Source organism: Propithecus coquereli, unplaced genomic scaffold (assembly GCF_000956105.1).
Source record: "Propithecus coquereli isolate 6110/MARCELLA unplaced genomic scaffold, Pcoq_1.0 Scaffold181, whole genome shotgun sequence".
NCBI lineage: Eukaryota > Metazoa > Chordata > Mammalia > Primates > Indriidae > Propithecus > Propithecus coquereli.
This window is the reverse complement of record NW_012142857.1, coordinates 4,455,793-4,475,043: the sequence shown is the minus strand read 5'-3', so window position 1 is coordinate 4,475,043 and position 19,251 is coordinate 4,455,793. Positions and strand designations below refer to the sequence as shown.

Sequence of the window (19,251 nt, the reverse complement as noted above, 5' to 3'; positions counted from 1 at the left end):
CTAAAATTGATACATTTAGAAAGAACAGTATGAGAATATTATGCTGGATATTAGAAATATTAGATATCAGATATCTATATTACAAATAGGGTGATAGCACCGGGAAAAAAATAGTGGAAAAAAGTGAAAGTATATAGTTGCTCTAAGAAATGGAACTGGTAGCTGAGGAAGAATGGGGCCAAACGCTGCTGTTTTCTGTTATAAGCCTTTCAGTATTATTTAGTTTTTATGAACTGTGTATATTATTTTGGAGAAAATGGGTAGATGGTCTTTGGGGCCCCCTCCCCATGGAGGAATGGAGTCTCCCAGCCCGACCCTTCCTTTCCCGCTTCTGAATCTCGCTTGCGCCAACAGCACCACATTGCGCCACGCGTTGGAGATAACCGTGATTCTATTAGAGTCAGAATGTACGTGGGGGAAGTGGCTATTGAGGTCGTTTGCTGCCACACAGTCACTTTGGTGGCGAGGCCACCAAGCCACGGTAGCTTCCACCCCGCCTGACACTTTAGCACCTCAATGTAGTGGACCCCAGGTCTGTGCCATGGCGGCCACTCAACGTGGAACCTGGGGCTGCCAGCCCTGGGCCTCAGAGAGCAACTGGGCCCAGAATCCTCAGAGCTGGTGGCCCACAGTGGCACCGCTCTGGTCGCAGCAGGGGATGAGGCTGCCGTTTACCTTTCCCTGGATCCCAGCCAAGCCGGCAGACCTCTGGGAACCAAAAGAGACACAGTCCAGGAAACCAGCAGCAAAAAGCGACATTAAATTCCCCATCGGTAATGAGAAAACCCCTGGAGGTCTGTAACCCTGGGGAGTGAGCAGGGCCCAGGTCACTCAAAGCGGAACTTCCTCCTGAACCCTGCAGAGGTTGGAGCCAAAAGGAAAACCGAGCGTCTTTGGAGAACACAAGAACAGATATGACGCTTTAATAATCGAAGGAGTCTTTCCTCTAGAGTGCCCTGGAGTGGGGCGGAGGATGGCAGAGCCCACACTCCCATTTCACAGTGGCAGGAAACAACTGCCTGTCCCCAGGCCCCCTGCTCGAAAAGTTTAGACCACCGACCCTCGGAGCGAAAGGCCAGAATCGTTTTCTGGACACAGCCACCGTCTTTAGCATTTCCAGGGTCTGTTTAGCCAGGTCTGCCTCTGTGCGGCTGTTATTATCTATGGGCTATTTAATATCCACTTTATAGACAGAAGTTTGTGTTGCTGTTTTATTCCCACGTCAGCTACCTCCTGACACCAAGCGGGCCTCAGGGTCATCGCCTGCCACTTGTAGAGGCTCTGAGCTCGGGGAACAAAGTCTCTTCATCATTAGCCTCCGCCCAACACACTGAGAGGGTTCATCTGCCACACACACAAAGCGGTGTGACAGGAGGGGGGTCCACAGTGTTTAGCCCAGGGCTTTACTCCATCTGTGTGGGCTGTCTCCACATCCCCAACCCAAGTGGTGGCTCCGACCACCTGGAAACATGTGGCATCACTGGGGACTCTGTTGGGGTTTCCACCTGGGAGTGGCACAAAGGGAATGAGTCTCCCAGGAACCCCAATCCTCGGTGGCTAGCCAGGGCTGTGGGGGCCAGGGGTCCTCTGGGGCATGGCCCGTGACAGGAGCGGGCACTGGAGTCTGGGGGACCATGTTGTCCCTGAATCACCCAACTCTTTGCAAATCCATGTCCTGGGTTGTCAAATAGGCCACAATTCTTTGTCTTTCATTTGAGCAAAATAATGGTAAAAAACAACCAACCAAAAATCTCAGCAGCAAATAGAAAAGGATAAGGGAAGGTGATGTCGATGGCTCGTTAATTATCGAGAAGTAATTAAAAGCCAACTGTGGTTGCATGTCGTGGCCTGTAATCAAGCCTGTAATCCTAGCACTTTGGGAGGCTGAGGCTAGAGGATTGCTTGAGGCCAGGAGTTTGAGACCAGCCTGGGCAACATAGTGAGACCCTATCTCTAAAAAAAAAAAATTTTTTTTAATTAGCCAGATGTGGTGGTGCATGCCTGTTGTCCCAGCTACTTGGGAGGCTGAGGCAGGAGAATCACTTGAGCCCAGGAGTATGAGGTTGCAGTGACCTATGATGGCGCCACTGCACTCCAGCCTAGGCAACAGAGCCAGACTCTGTTTCTAAAGAAAAAACCCAAAAACACTCAGTTGCCTGCAAGTAGGTCAGAAACACACATCAGAATCACCTGAAGGGCTTGTTAAGCCACAGATCGCTGGGCCCCTCTCCCTGAGTTTCTGGTTCGCTAGAGTGAAGTGGGTCCCAAGAATCTGCATTTCTGGCAAGTTCCCAGGTGATACTACTGCTGCTGATCTGGGGACCACACTTTGAGAATCCACCCTAAGAGCTGCAAAGATGAATAAGATTATGCGTTCGGCTCCCAGGAGCTGGTGTGTGTGTTGCAGGGAGGCAGGTACGTGCGGGAAGGACATGCACAGATACCAGTGATGTGGACAGGAAGCCCCTGCTCTGTGACTATATTAAGTGCTGGAGGAGCCCAGGGCTGTGGTGCATGGGAAAAGTGCATTATCAGGGAGGGCTTCACAGAGGAGGTGACCAATGAGCAAAGTGTTTGAAGAAGAGGTGTGCGGCAGGCAGGCAGGCCAAGTGGGAAGGACACTGAAGGCTCTGTCGCCTACACTGGAGTGCAGTGGCGTCATCATATCTCACTGCTGGATCAAGGGCCCGTTAATTAGTCACCAAAGCCAGAGTACAGACAGACTGGGAGTCCCAGGAGAGAAGACTGGAAGGCCGGCCGCACTGGGACAAAGGAAAATCAGGGTTTTCCATGGGCCCTGGGAACCAGGGAAGAATTTTAAGCAGGGCAACAAGAAGTTTGATAAATCCTTTACCTTTCTGGCTCTGAGTTTCCTTGTCTGTGTAACAGGGCAGTGGGCAGTTCTGGGTCTTCTCCAGCCGTGGTGGGCTAGGAATCACTGGGGGTGGGGGACAGACTGCAAAGCACAGGGACCCAATGGCCACTCACAGACACTTGGCCTATTTGGCCATCTGCTGCCCAGAACCCTGGCCCAGCCTGGGAAGCGGAGGCAAGTTACTGGAGGTGTCGCTCACATTGCTAATCTCTCCTGGGCCCGACCCCCCCACGCCCCAGGCTGTGCAGGGCCGAGTGGCCTGGGATTGTGCAGTGGCTCACAATGGAAGGAAGAGGGTGTAGGAGGGAGGTCCCTGGGCTGACCCTGGTATTGTTCTTGGGCCAGAAGAAAGCTTCCTCCTGCCCGGCCGATGCAATGCTAGAAAAACGCCGTCCAGCCAGTGAGAGTCAGCGCGTCCTGGGGGGGCTGCCTGCCGGGGGCCAGCCTGGGAGCCGGGGCCCATTCACAAATGCCTGCTGGAGAGCACGTAGCCCTGTCGGCCCCCATCCCCCGCCGCTCCCAGTGGCAGAAGCTGGGGTAAACGAAAATAACCCGGCTTCTCCGCCCCCAAACTCACCGCTGCCAGGAAGGAGAACGAGACCAGAAACAGCACATTGGCTAATAAAGGAATAATGGACGCTTCACACCCTCGGCAACACCTTCCTCTTCCCCCCAGCCTCGGCGGCTCCTTCCACTGGCAAAGGACAGAGCAGGGAACGAGCTGACCCAGCGTGCAACCTTGTTCAACCAGGGCTGGCCCAAGTCACCAGGGGCATCACCAAATCGGCCAGGGAGGGGGCAGGAGTAAGCCAGCCCCTGGAAACCGCTGTAGGACAGGGACAGGGAGGCTGTGGCCATGTGACCCTGCTCATCCCGGGCCTGCTCTCATCACTGTGCATGCTGCTGGCATCCTCTTCCCAAGCCCGAGCTCACTCCCCTCGCGGGGCCAGGCTGGGCAGCTCTTCGTCTCTGTGAAATGGCCTTGGAAGAGGCTGTCCTCAGTCTGGCCTCACTCAAGCTTTCTGTCCTCCAAGCACCCCTTGTCCCATGCTGGCCTCAAGCCCTCTGGCACTCAGCAGGGGGTTCTGGGTATAGTCTGACCCAAAGCAGGGCATGGACCAGATGACCTCTCCCCTGGGGACAAGTCTTGCTTTTTTAGGGACGCTGGCCTGTCCCTAACAAAGTAACTTCTTTGTTACTTCTTCCCTGGACACTGGAGGGAGACCCTAGGAACTCCCTGTGAGTCTCCAGGACAAGAGCAAGGACTGGTCAGGCCTAGCCCTCGGCTTCCTGGGTCCCCCTGCCACCGAGCACTTCCCTGCTAAGAACATTCTGCTGAGTCCCTATCTGGTCAAGTCCCAAGACCTCCAGGGCCTCCACCAGCAGCTCTTGCAACTTACGGAAATGGCTCTTGAGGACTCCTGGACTCCCCTATTCTCAGCAGCCTCCTTTCCTTCTGAACCCCTGCTTGCTCCCTTCCCCATCCCTCAATACCATACTTCTCTTTCTCCCTGTAGACCCACCTCCTGGCCACCCCCAAGGCCTAAGTCAATGCGTACCTCCTCCAGGAAGCACACACACACAGAGAGGCACAAAAAACTGAAGAACCCCGAAACTGGCCTAGAATCAAGCCCCCAGAGAGCCAAGATACCTCTGACTTCTGCATGGAGGAGGTAAAATTTGAACAGGGCCATGAAAGAGGGGGAAGATTGGGACAAGGAAGAGGGAAGGACACACAAGGAGAGAGGAACGTGGTGAACGGAGACAGCCTTCTCTGTCTAAAGTCGACGGCAGACAGGCAGTTACTCCTCAGGTCTCGGGCTCAGAGGGAGCTGGGGGAACCCAACGGAATCTCTGCGCCCCACTCCCACCCCCCAAAAACCCACACAAGGAACTGTTGGGCTGTTCCCGAACACAGCTCTGGGCTGCCAAGCTGGCCAGCTCTGCGTCTGCTTCTAGTTGCCACTCGGCCACATCACTCTGCAGAGTCTTTCCCAGGTTCACCAATGACTGTCACTACACGGCCTGGCTTATATTACTATTTGACTCTTAGCACAGCCTTGCAATGTTGAACAGGTATAGCATCCCCACTTTGCAGCTGAAGAAATGGAAGCTGGAAGAGAATTATTTCGGACGAATGACCCAGTGTTCTGTGTGTGACGCTGAAGGGCTCTCGGATGACTAAAGTAAATGAATTTCAGGATTTTTGCCACCTGTTTTAACTCTCAGGGTTTTCCCGTTTACATTCTAGATCAGTGTTTGGCAAACGTTTTCTGTAAAGGGCCAGCTAGTAAGTATTTTAGCCTTTGCAGGCGATGGGGTCCAGAATGTGCGCGGCTGTGTTCTGATAAAACCGCATTTGCGAAAACGGGCAGGAGGGCTGGTCTTGGTCCGTGGACCAAAGTTTGCCAACCCCCTGTCTAAGATCCTAGCGGTGTTCTGAATCATCGAGGGTGTCTCACAGCCGAGTCCGACTTTCCTGGACCCCCTGGAGCCCGCGCCACCCAGCCCAGAAAGCGCTTGCTGCCTCCAACCCCAGCTCCCTGCACTCGGCCCCTCGGGGAGGTGGGCAAGGGAAGCCCCCTGTGGGAACCCCGGCCCGACTCAGCCCGTCACCTCTTCCCGATGAACTTTCCTGGTTTTCACCAACAAAAGTCTTCACCCCCCCAAATAATCGTTTCTTTAAAAAAGACTCACAGACAACAAAAATAAAAATAGGCTCGCCTCGCAGAGCACGTTGCCCATTCCCGGCAGACCCTGCTACCTGGAGGCCTCAGACAGGAAACCAGGGACTGAAGAACTTCTGGTCTCCTGTATTGTACGGGCGCCTATTTTTGTCCTCAGGGAGGAAGCACTGGGGCTGGGAGGTGGCCAGAGGGGCAGAGGGGCTCCCTAGGTGAGCGCCCTCCTCGCTGGCTGCTGCGGCTCTTGGGTCAGCAGGGATGGGGAGGCCACTGGAAACCTGTCTGATTTTAAAAGAAGTAAAAATCGTATTTCTTCCTCTTTCCAAGTTGTCAGCAGGGGTTTTTCTTTCTTTCTTTCTTTTTTTTTCTTCCCCGTTCCATTTCTATCACCCTCAGCAGTAGAGAGGAAAAAAAAGACATCCACTTTCTTGTTCTTGCTTAATAAGGAAATGACATTCACCCCTAACTTGCCGTACGTGACTACCGTCGCCTACAATTAGAAAATGGTTTTCCCGCCCCTCTTCCTCCTCACAGTCGCTCCTCACAAAGGGGTGTCAGAGGGGTCAGGCTGCCTGAATCTTAATACCTGCCCCCCTCATTTATAAACTGTGATTTGGGGCAAGGTATTTGGTCTCATTTCTGCGATCTGAAACATGGTAATAGGATAAACACTTCACAAGGTAGTTAGGAGAAGTCAGAGGTGGCACGTGCAGGAATGTCACTTAGACAGCGCTCAGTTCATATCAGCCGCTGGGATGGAGGCGCGAGTTTTGGACCGGGGCACTGGGTGCGAGTCCCTCTGGGACAGGAGTGAGTCAGAGCCAATTGTCATTCCGCCGGTGTTTAATGAGTCCCTGGATGTGCCCAAGTGGAACTACGCTCTGGTGGGAGCACGGACACAAAGCAGGGTGTATGGTGATGGCCAAGAATCAGGTGCGGAGGGGCTGGGAGCTCGTGGACAGGACGCAGTGTTCAAGAGGCCTTACTGAGAAGGTGACACCTGACCAAGGACGTCGAGTCTGTGAACTGAGGCCAATAACAGTATGCGCACCGTGGGACAACGACAGGGCAAGATAAGAAAAAGCAGGTACCATCACAGTTCCTGGAACCCGGAAAGCACTCTGCGGATGTTCACTAGTGTGACTGTGGGTGCGTTATGTTCTCTGTTGGATTCTCATTAAGCGGCATTTAGAGGACCATGTCCCCATCCATGGGAGGGGTGCCCGGCCCCTGTGTTTCAACTCAGTCCATCATGGCTAAGACAATGCCCGGTCCACGGAGAGGTGCCCAGTCGGTACTGGTGGCCTCAATGAATGAAGTCAGGCCGCACCTCCCACGGGACCGTGAGGAGGCAAGAAGCAGCGCTTGGGGAAGGGGACAGGGCCTGGGGGTGCGAGGTGGGGCTCTGTCCTCACTCCACTATGTTCCTGATGTCTGGATATTTTAACGATCCTTATGCCTGTGGGTTAGCATATCCCGGAAGTTTCCAGAAGACACTTGGCAACAGAGCTGACACAGCTCTAGGGAAGATAGTCACTCCTTCCCATCTGGAGGCGGGAACCCGGCTACAGCGCCTGGGTCTGCGGCTTCACCCCAGCGCCGGGCAGCCCTGCCCAGCCCCGCTACCGAGCAGCCACAGCGCCGCCTGCTGGAGGAGCGAGGCCGTTCCTGCATCTGCGCCACTTTGACTCCTCTGAGCACTGGAGTCGCAGAGAACTCGGTATCACTTCGAGGGGCAGTGATTTCCAGTTTGGAAACCCGTTTGTCCCTCAGAGTTCTTTGGGGAGGTATTTTTTTTTTTGGCAGGGGTGGGATTAAGTCTCACTCTGTCCTTGTCTGGGCCAAGCAGAGGAACCACGTGCTCAACCCAAGTCTCCTGCCCCTTCCGTTAGCTGTCCCCGTCCTTGCTCTGGGGCCTGTGTGAAGACCTGCCTTGGACACACGCGCATGAGGCCAGAAAGCCACTTTCCTTTCCCCGGGGCTCCAGGGACCCTCAGCGGGGAGTGCTCTGGGCACATCCGAGAGGCCAGAAAGCCCACTTGCCCTGGCCATGCCGGCTTCACAAGGGGGGCTGCAAATCACGGACCCCACATAGGTCAGCAACGAGGGTCGCAGGGGCCGACCGTTCCAAGTCAGAGTGAGCCAGAGATCACCTGCCAACGGGCCCAGAACCTGGTCTCAAAATTGTGTAGCAGAAGAAAATAAAAAGAGAAGTCAGTTGGGCTGTGTAGTTCCAGGAGACATAATGTTTGTCTGATGGAAAATTTGAGGAAAATGATCAAAATATGTCCTTCTAGAAAGCCTTGGGCAGGACACTGGGTAATTGGATAATTCAACAAACAACATCTTTCACCTGGGGTCTTGTCTAGGCCGCAGAAGCACCCAGGGCGCGGGTGGCATAGGGGGGTGTTCCTCGGGCCCCAAGGCCCCTGCGCCTGGGAGCAGGAGGGAATCTGCGGGTCACTTGGGGACCATCTAGGGAGCGCAGGGACGACACGCCCGTTAGACGTCTTTCTAATGCTGGTCGTGCCAAGGGGGCTGTGGCGCGTGTGGGGAGAGGCCGAGCCACAGACACGGAGGAGAAACTGCTCAAGCTACACCCGGGGAGACGGAGCCCTGGGGGGGGGGGGCGGCTGTCTGAGACCAGAGCGGGGGCCAAGACCTACTGGGACTGCAGCCCCCTGCCTGCACGTTGAACTCGGTCGAGTTGAACTCGGCTTGGATTACGGAGCCGCATCCTTCCCCCTTAGCACGGCCTGCCCGCCCATCCTTCCAAGGCAGAAGCCGCCACGTGTCACCTCCCCAACCCCACGCCCGTGAGCGTCTCCCCTGAAGGCGTCACTGGAAGTCGCTGCTCCCAGGGATCCGCAGGGAAGGGCGGGCTCTGGAGGAAGAGCAGCCTCTGCACAGCAGGGGATGTTCTGGCCACAGAGGTGCTTCCTTACTCCTCATCCTCTCCCTTGCTGTGAGGAGGAAGGGCCTTGGCACTGACTGGGGTCATTTTCAGGACAAGCTGCACACTGAGCGCCGACAAGGAGGCGGGGTCAGGGCAGACACCTCTGGCTGCTGGCGCGGGAGACCAGGGGACTTCCCACAGGAAAGGGCCCACGAGCCTGCAGAGCGGTGCGCTGGTGCCCTCTAGCGGGAGCACATCGCCGTGCAGACATCTGTCCTGGCCCAGCCTCAACGCCAGGGTCCCTGACCCTGGGGCGGCTCTCAGAGCAGGATCACAACGACTGGCCTGCCCACGTCACCGCAGACACCGCAGGCCGGCCAAACCCCCTCCGCTCATGGAGGTTCACAACAGAGATACTAAAAGTGCAGGCGGGACACCAGGCCCACGGATGGCATTGGGGTTCCCCTAGAATTCCAGCCTGAGCCCGAGTGGGTCTCAGCTTCTGCCCTACCCTATGGCTTCACCACTCAGAGCCATGACTAAACCCTGAACCCATGTCCCTGTGCTCAGAGCCTGATGCTGCCCTTCCTGAGCAGAGCTCTTGGGGAGCAATGCCAGCCTTGACTCACCCGAGATGGCGTGTTTGGGGACACCATGAAACCTGGCTGCGGGCTACCCCTTGCCCCAGCACACCTGCTCCTCTCCCTGCAGCCAACACTGCAGGAGACAGACCTTGGGACAGCCAACATCACCAACATCAGCCCTTATGACCTAACGAAATGCCTGTTATTTGTGCAGAACCATTCCTGGCAGTAGGGGTGAGCCCTGGACGTGGACACCAACTGGCTGCCCTGCTGCCCCAAGTCCTTGGCCCAGCGGTGGGGGTCCCTGAGATTAGCACTGCAGTGAGACTCGCCCCCTGGATTCATTGCCCACTGTGGAAATACAGCCAAGCTTTGTCTGGAGAAGCTGGCCAGGCACCGAGGTGTCAGCATCTGAACCCCAACTGAGGCACCTACTCTGGGGACCACTGTGGCATGTGCCCCACATTTGACTCCTAGGGAGAGTTAAGCTAGCACTCCTGGGAGATCTACAATAGGCACTAAGTCTGGGGGCCACTGGGGCCCTCTGCTTTGTCCTCAGCCACTCATTGAAGCCCCAGACTGCAGGGACTGCAGCGGCACTGGGGAGCAAGGTGGGGTGTGCAGGGAGAGGACCCAGAGTTCACCCTACAGGGACTCTGACCTGGGCAAGGTGCCAGTGTTTGCTCAGACATTTACAGTGTCACTGTTGCAGGACTGTAATCACGTGCATGTCTCATTTCCTCTACTAGACTGTGCCTCTCCTAGGGAACTGTATCTTAGGCAATTCTTTCTCTCTCTAGAAGGCTAGAGCTAAGCCCTCGCCCATGAAGATGAGTTAAATGAGCAAGCTGGGCAAGAAGACTCCACGGAGGCATGTGCTGCTCACTGAACAGCCGGGTGCTCCCACCCGCCAGCCCTTTGCAGCCGGGTGGGGCCATACGACTAGTTCTGTCCAATGGGCTATGAGTAAAGGTGACACTTCTGGGCCAAAGCATTTAAGACCCAGAGCATGACCCTCCAGCTCTCTCTGCCCCTGCCAGGGCCACCTGGATGCCATGGGTTGAGATGGCAGGGCCACACAATGGAATCCAATGAACCTTGAGTCCCCGAGGAGCTGCCCTGGAGAAAGCTGGACCCTCAGCAGAATTTCAGGAAGCTAGAAATAAAATTCTGGGCATGAAGCCACTGAGATTTTGGAGTGTGTTAAATATCACGGTCTATATGTCACGGTCTATACTATCCTAATACAGGAGATGATGGAAAAACCCTGTTTTGTACAAAAAAAAAAAAAAGAGTGTTCCAGAAATCACCACAAGAGCAGACCCAGGTTCATGCTGAAGTTCCCCCAGGAAATGGTGGGAGAAACTCACAGGCAGAGGGATGGACTAATGTCAAGACAGACAACAGCCCTTTCTCAGATGCTCTAGACAGTGTCAACGATGCACCCGGAAGGGATATTCTTCATTAAAATCCACTCGAGAACGCTGGTGCTGGGTTGTGAAGATGAATGGAACGTGGCCCCGGCCCTCAGGCAGCCCAGAGTTGAGGAAGGGGGTCTGGCAGTTAAACAGCAGCTGCAATGTGAGGGGAGCCCCATCACAGGGGTGCGGGCGGGGGCTCTGGGGAGCCTGGCAGGTGGGCTCCTAGACTCCGCCTGTGCATCTGAGAGAGCAACCCAGAGCAGGTGTCCTGAGCTGGACAGTGCATCAGGCAGAGAAAAGGTGAGCTGGATTCTGGGCAGAGGGAACTAACTTCCTGTGAGAAAGCAAAGAGAGAGAAGGAACAGGGCAGGTCCGGGAAGCGTCCCGGCGGGACCACAGCCTGGCGTGGAAAGCCAGGGACCGAGGCCAGGCAGGTGGGCTGGGTCACGTCACAAAGCCTTGTGTCTGCTGAGACATCTGAACAGGGCCAGAGGGGCCAGAGATGGGGGCCCGGGCCTCTGGGGGCTGGGGAGATGGAGCTGGTAGAATCTTTATGTCTCTCTTCTTCTGCGGGGGAAGCAGAGGGAAGGTGGGCAGTGGGCTTCAGGCCAACCTCCCTTCATCCCCCTCTCTTTCCTTCTGGCCTCCAGGTAGGGAGGGGAGGTGAGGCCTGATGCTCATCTCTGCACAGGCCCAAGCCTGCCATGAGAGGGCGGGAGGGCCCCAGGCTTGGAGTGGGCTTTCTCTTCCACTTGGTGGTCTTCAATTGGCTACATAGTGTCTCCTGGGTGAACGTGGAAGTGGGGGGTGTTTTTGGGTCACCATGACTGCCGCTCCCCAGTGACTGACAGTCAGTGGTTTAGGCCAGGAACCCTAAATATCCTGCATTGCACTGGCCACCCGCAAGAGGTGGTCAAGCCTTGAGCATTAATCGGCTAGAACTTCAGGTTTTCAACTCTTGCTGCTAATTGGAATTTCCTATAACGCTTTAAAAATGTGGATTCCTGGGTATGATTCACTGGGTGTGGTTCACCAGCCTCCAGGTGTTCACACCTCTGTGCAGGCTGTCCCCATACTGTACCAGGGATGGTCTATGCAACCAACATATAGCATATGGCAGAGTGATGCCACGTCCTTCTGAGATTAGGTTGTGGAAGATTGTGACTTCTGGGTTGGATTCATTCTCTCTCTCTCTCATCTCACTTTGCAGAGAGCCAGCTGCTATGTTCTGCGGACACATAAGCAGTCTACTACCCTCAGCCATGTGAGCAGCCACCACGGGAGGGGTCCTCCAGCCCAGGCACCCCCTCTGATGATCGCCTCTCTGCTGCCTAGCCACCACCAGACCTCCAAAGAGAAGCTACGCCAGAGCCGCCAGCCGAACCGCTCCTGAAAAGCGTGTCGATGATATATGCCTGTTGCTTTAAGCTCCTCGGTTTCGAGCAATTTGTGACAGAATAACAGATGACCAACACAGAGAGTCCAGGGTGAGACCCAGACAGCTGTAGATGTCAAAGGTCCCCAGGCAGTTCCGATGTGCAGCCAAGGCTCAGCCGCAGGGCCTGAGGGACTCGCCTGTCGATAGTTTTCTAAGAGCAAAGCACATCCAAAGTGTGTGTTGTGAAAATGTGTGTGTGTATGTGTGTGTGTACTGTGTGTGTGTTCTGTGTGTGCATGTGTATGTATGGTGTGTGTGTACATGTGGAGTGTTCATGGTATGTGTGGCGTACATGAGTTTGGTGTGCATGGTGCATGTATTTGTGTATGTATACGTATGTGATGTGTGGTCTGTGTGTATGTTTGTGTGCAAATATCTAAGTCCTTCCACGTGTGGCTCCGGGCTGAAAACAGAGAGCAAGGCAAAGACCTCTAGCTCCTCTAGAGCTCAGCCTCACATGTGGGCCCCGCAGAGCCAAGAAAGCTTGCTGATTTACTGTTCCTTGAAGAAACAGAGAAAACTCAAGAATCGCTAGATTACGATACCTCAGAGGGACTTGGTCTGATGATTATCGAAATTTGTACGGTAGTGAATCATTTCTCTAAATGAAACCGTGCATAGAATCCTGACTCAGCGGTTCTGGGTGAGCTGCGCAGGCGCCCTAGAGCTTGCTCATTCTGCCTCCTCACCCCTCCCCCCCGCCGGAAGTACCCTGAGGCACCTCTGGGAACCCCAAGGGCTTCATGGCTTGCAAACCTCTGATCTAGTCCAACTGTCATTTTACTAACGAGTAAACCAAGGCCCACAAAGGGACAGTCACATGGCGTGGCTGTGGCAGACATCTGGAATTGGGTTGTCCTGACCTCTTGTCCAGTCTCTCCACTGCCTGGGCTGCCCACAGGACGAGAGTCACCCACGGCCTTGGTAACCATGGGTGGCAGTGTGGGCACAGCCCGTGAACCAAGGCCCATCATCCAAGCTTCTCACCAGCACCAATGCCCCTCTTCCCTGAGAAACAGCTCACCCAGGGGTGGGGGCAGAAACTTGCTCCCTCCTCCCACCCCCATGGCCTGGTCTCCCTCAGAAGGTGGGGCTTGACTGGCAGCGCTCAGTCCTGGAAACAATTACAGCAGAAACCAGCACAGCACCCACGATGCGCCATACAAGAACCCAGTGCTTAATCTTCCCAACCACTCTATGAAGTAGATATGGTTATTTTACCCAGGAGGAAACAGGCAGAGCGAGGGTAAGTGAGTAGCCCAAGACCCCTTGGCTGTCAGTGGCAGGACCAGGATCCCATGGGGTCCAGTCTGGGTCTGGACACCAAGCCCTTGACCCTTGCCCTCTGCTGCCTCCCACCCAGCCAGCAGCCCAGCTCTCCTTTCCCTGCTAAGCAGAAATAAAAGGTCCTTCATCCTGCTCCCTGGAGGAGCTAGGAGACAGTCACCAAACAGGAAACAGTGGTCAGACCTGTTACTTTTCCAGCCACTGAACGGTCAGCACCTTGCCTAGAGCACAGGGCATCAGGCTTCCCACCTAGCTAGGGTGTCTCAAATGCACTTTTTCTATCAATAATGAATGCTGTAGGCACTTAGGAACGGAGCGATAAAGCGATAACTTCTAAGTACTTTACCCTTTTATCTTCTGCGCCAAGGCTGGCTTTACATCAGCAGTGATAATTTAATATGGATCCAGCCCAGGGGGTATCTCAGGAGCTGATTCTCTGTGCCTTTGACTTACACACCCCGGCCTGGGCCCTGTTGATTCTTCTTCCTCTCAATTTATAGGGAAGTTGCAGGAACAGTGCAAAGAACTCCCCCATCCTCCTCACTCAGATTCTCTGGCTGTTAATACTCCCCCGTGCGTGCCTTTCCCTCCGTCCGTGTGTCTACAGACCATTATCACCATCTTTTTCTAAATCGTTTGAGGATACACTGCAGATGTGAGGCTCACATCCCTCAAATATCCTAGTGTGTATTTCTCAAAAGTGAGGACACTCACCTACATGACCATGACAGCCCTCCAAGTCAGGAACTGACATCAAGGCAAAACGACGGTCCCACCCACAGACCTTCACATTCTCCAGCTGTCCCAACAGGTCTTGATTCCCTTCTGGTCCAGGATTTCAGCAAGGACCATGTGCTGCATTTAGTCATCTGCCTCTTCAGTCCTTTACACCCTGGAAGACATCCTCAGCCCTTCCCTGCCCTTCATGTCCAAGCAGTTTCAGAGAATGGTCCTTACACTCATTTCCTCGTGACCAGGCTTAGGCGGTGCTTTCTTGGAAGGAAAACCCCAGACATGATGTTGAGTTTTCTTAGTGCGGCCCATCAGGGGCACATGGCATCTGTTCGTCCCACCACTACGGAGGCTGACCCTAATCACCCCGTCAACTTGGAGCCTGCCAGGTTTCTCCACCACAAAGTCACCGTATTTCCATTTGCGATAAGCTGACCTGTACACGTGCCCCAGCCCAGCATCACTGAGACAGTTTCCAGCCTGCAACACAGGGAGGGGAATCCAGAGCCAGGTGGTCTCAATGAGTTAAAAAGACAGAGTTCAAAATCCAGGGAGTCCAAGACCTCTTGTAAGGCAGAGAACCAGAAGGAGAGAGTCACACACAGAGGGAAATCCAGAAATCTGAGACCCTCGAGCCTTTGGCTGAACACTAATTTGTACATATGTGTGAGGAAACGTCCAGGGCTGTGAAAAAGCCTTGAAGGAAGAGATGAAAGAATCCTCTGAGATCACTTGGGGCTGGAAACCATTTGTGTTTTTCCAGCTGGGGGGTATACGCCTAATACACAGGGCATTGGGCAGCAATCTCATAAGCAGTGGAGCAAAATCTGCCCTAGATGGAAGTTTTCTTGCCCTAAGAAAGCTTAAAAGCAACTCTTGAAAGACTCAAACTACTTTTAAGTAACTTAACCCCCTGTGTTCTAGAACAAAACCCCAAATATTCAAAGAAACTTAAAAAAAAATTTTAGCACCCAACAACGTAAAGTTCCTAACATCTGGCCTCTAATACAAAATTATCAGGCATGCAAAGAAAAATATGGCCCATAACCAGAACAATCAATGAATAAAAACAGACTCTGAAATGACATCGATGACGAATTAGCAGAGAAGGACATTAGAATGGCCATTAGAAATGGTTTCATATGCTTTGGGAGAGAGGAGAAAGCACAAGAAATGAAAGATACGTTAAAAAGGATCCACATTGAACTTCTAGAGATAAAGACTACAACATCTGAAATAAAAAATACCCCAGATAGGATTAAGAGTAGATTAGACACTGCAAGAAAAGATTAGTGAACTTGAAGACACAGCAACAGAAACTATCCAAAATGAAATACAGAGAGAAAAGAAAGATTGTCTAAAAATAAGCAGAGCTTTGGTGCTCCATGGGAAAACAGGAAGAAGCACAGCATACCTATTATTGGAACTCCAGGGTTGAGGGAAGGGGGCGGAATAAAGACTGAAAATTTTCCAAATTTGATCAAATTATAAACCTACAGATCCAAAAAAAACTCAATAAATCCCAAGTGGGTGAAACATGAAAAAAAAAAAAATTCACACCAAGGCGCATTATAATCAAACTGCTGTGGCCTTAACCATATGGTCTATTATCTCTCATCGACAGGCCCAAGGCATGAACAGAGAAGAAACACAATGGGAAAGGCACCAGGAAGAGAGGAATAGATGTAGGTAAAATGACAAGATAGACTCAGGGAGGAAGGGAAGGGTGGCAGGTTAGTGTGGTGGTGGGTCACCAGCAGCGGCAGGCTCAGTCACTGCAGAGGGTCCTGTGCTCTCACCCTGTGGGGCAAGCCCAACCCCATCCCTGGGAGCAGCCAGATTCCTGCTGTTCCCACTGGAAGTCCAGCATTATAAGCATCTTGAGACCTGGATTCACTGCATCTTTGCTGAGTGAATCCACTTTGACCTGGAGCCTGGCCCAATTCCGGGAATATAGACCAGTCAAGGTCAAAATCAGCAAGCACAGTACACACCTGGAGGCTGGCAGGACAGCTCCACTTTTCAGAAGTCTAAAGATCGCCCCAACCACATTAGAAACCCCAACAGCCCTGCCAGTCCCACCTGAACTCACTGCAGGACGCCTCACCTGCAGAGGTTTCAGGTCAAGGGACAAAAACTTCCCAGTTCTCTGAGTTGCTAGTGCATGGCCCATTTCATCCGTCGAGGATGTCAGGCCTGCCACCAGTGCCCATAGCATCACCAAGAGAGGCTGCCACACACCTGTCACCATGGGACACCCTGGACCATGGCAGGTACCTATCCCTGCCCACCTGCCACTGCCAAACATGTGGTTGTGCCCCTTTCTGGAGCAAAGAGCCAGCAGGAGTGCTCAGGCCCTGCCCAGGCAGAGGATCAGGACTCCAAAGGTGGGGCAGAGTGTTAGAGAATCTGCCCCTGAACCTACCTGCCAGGCCGGGAGGACCTTCTCGATGTCATTCAGGTTGATACTATCCCCATCTTCCAGCTTCCCTTTGCCACACCTGGATCAGAAAAGACAAAAAGGCATTGGAAGGATGGCTCATTCATGCATCGTGTCCCAGCCTGGCAAGCAGGAGAGGAGGGACAGTCAGAAGATAGCTGGTCCTGCCATCCCTCAAACCCTGCAGAATCAGCTGTCCCACCCCGAGGAAATGGCTCTGGAGATGAGGGTTCTCCTCCCCCAATTTAACAGTCAACCTGGAAGGCGGTGAGAGATGAACCAAAGTTCCCCTTGACCCTTCCAGGCAAAGAAGCTAAGCTTCTTGCTAATGAATACCCCAAAGATTGTCATAACTCCTACAAAAATCCATCCACCTTGCCCTATTACACCAAAGGGAAGATGAGTGAACAGAGAGACCAAGCAACTTTCTCAAGGTCACACAGGCTGGCAGGGGCTGGCAGAGAGCTCAGTGGGGCTTCCTTCCTCCTTGGCTTGACTTTGGGCCAGTCCGACAAGCACCATCAGATATTGTACGCTTTGTCTTCATGTCCTCTGCAAGCGGGCGTGCCCTCAGGCCAGAGACGCTGGCCTCAACTTACTGGCCAAGAGTCTCTTTCTTCTGTATATTTAAGGGTGCAGATTCTGAAACCAGACTGCCAGGGATTGAACCCCAGCTGCTAACTGGGGTGGTTGCTAACCTGGTGATCCTGTGCAAGTCGCTTAACCCCTCTGTATCTCAGTTTTTTCATTTGCAAAATGGGCATAACAAATGTGCCTAACATCATAAAGCGGCTGGAAGATTAAATTAGTTAATGCATCTAAATGCTTAGATACTTAGAACTGTGCCCCGAACATAGTAAACATTATATACGGCCATATATATTTTAATTATAAACAAAGGTAATAATGAAACAACATTGTAATAAAATAAATAAGATAACTACATTACTACTACTATGACTACTTTTACTACTACCATTATTGTTCTTGTTTTGGGGGCAAAAAGGCAGCAAGGTGGCTGATTAAGGGCATAGTCTCAGGAGCTAACCCAGCCTCATGCAACTTACTCAATTTCTGGGTCTCCTGGTTTCCTCATCTGTTAGAAGTGAAGATGATAATAGTTCCTACCCCTCTGGGCTGTGCAGAGTTTTAAATAGTAGAAGGCAAGTGCTTAGAACAGGGACGGGTGCACAGCCAGTGCACGGCAAGTGTCATTTGACTACTGAGGTATGGTGAGGGCCGTCCCACACGCTGGTGACAGCATTTTCCAGCTGCACAGTTAATGCAACTCTCACATTTCAAAGTAGTTAGCTCATTTGTTTAAATATTTACCAAGCATCTCTTCTGGTTTTGGCCCTGTCAACAAAAATAAATCAGTTGCGGTTCCTGCCCTCAGACATCTGAGAGGTCTTAGCAGGAGTCCTGAAGTCACATCTCCCAAGGCAGTATGCCTGAGCACCACTAGGGGGCAGCATGAGGTCAGTGCCCTAAAGTCCTAGGGCCAGAGGAGCCCCGAACCCCAGAAGAGAAACTGGCAGCCACCTCCAGCAAAGACTTGGGTGCAAGAGAAGGACGGGGTACAAGCCAAGCCTGCGTCCGATGGTTCATTTCCTCATTCACCAAATGCTTCTGTGCCAGGCTCCGGGCAGGAGCTGGGGCCCAGGTGCAAACAGCGCATGGGACTGGCCCTCCGTGTCTGGAGGGAGAATCAGCTCCCACAGCACAGCGGTCAGTGTGCTGCAGAAACCCTGAGGAGCAGCGCCTGGAACTGTCCTGGTGAAGGTCAGGAGGAAGGTGAGAAGTGAGCTGGTCAAGCACAAGGAATGTGGGAGAATGTTCCACAGCACAGGCAAACGCCTGGAGCTAAGAGCAAATGTGCTGCCCATGGCTGCAGTGGGTAGGCAGGGCAGGGTGGAGCTGCAGAGGTGACGGCAGGCGGAGCCAGGGAGGGGAGGGGTGTAGGGAGGTATAACAGGTGTGAGGGAAAAGAGGAAAATTCCCCCCCCACCCCAAGATGTGCCGGACTGCAAGTGAGGAGGTGGAGAAAGGCCTGGAACATCCAACCATCTTTTAACTCATCGATCTGCCTGGTGGAGACAGGCCGCCTGTGAAAGCACCAGCTGCTTGTCGTCGTCTGTCCTCTGCACCTGCCAGGGCTGTGGGGGAGGAGGGCTCTGGGGACTTGGCAGCCTGGCCTGGCTGACACCCCTCCCCCATGTCACCTGCGGGTAAAACACACCTCAGGACTCTTCCGCACGCGCTGAGCTCCAAGCACACGCCGGGCACCAGCCTAGCACACTACAGGCATGACCTGCTGTTCTCACCCCAGCAGCCCCGGGGTCGGGCAGTGGGCGGTATGCAAGGGAGGGCTGCTGTCCCCCCAGACCTGCCCTGGTCAGGGCTCAGAACTCCCAGGAGGACTGCAGGTTTGGAGGGCAGAGGTGGCTACAGATGAGCTGAGTCACTGCTGCCAACAGGGTTTCCAAGGCAACAGCCTTCTCTGATTTCTGTCCCTCCATGGAAACACAGGCTGCAGGAAGCCTTGGCAACCGAGTGGTACCCTGCTTCTGAGCAAGGCTGCAGTGGCTGGCACGTGGAGCCTGTCCCCACTAAGGCAGGACTGTAAGGGGGACACTTAGAGGACTCTAAGGGGGACACCTGGCCACAAGGTGGCCACAGGATGCTGCACCCAGACTCCCGGGGAACCTGGTAGTGACAGGATTTGGCCAGAGAGTCAGGTGTCCATGGGAGATGCCAGGTGACTCAGCAAACCTGGCAGGCTCCTGGTGAGTGGGTGAGCCTGGCCAAGCAACTCAGGCCCACAGCTGGCGTCGTGGGTGTGGCTGGTTACTCTGGTTTCAGAAGGGACAATGCCCCTCAGCACAAGGGGGATT

The 19,251-nt window shown here is 53.7% G+C and overlaps 1 protein-coding gene across 2 annotated transcripts in view; it reads right to left on the bottom strand.

Annotated features, from left to right (window-relative positions):
* The window catches only part of CTIF (CBP80/20-dependent translation initiation factor), a 295,612-nt gene that overhangs the window by 175,455 nt on the left and 100,906 nt on the right, over window positions 1-19,251 (bottom strand). For both annotated transcript variants that reach the window (XM_012642671.1, XM_012642672.1), the window contains exon 6: window positions 16,343-16,418. In XM_012642671.1, the coding sequence (XP_012498125.1) occupies window positions 16,343-16,418 (76 nt within the window). The remainder of the gene's footprint in view (window positions 1-16,342; window positions 16,419-19,251) is intronic.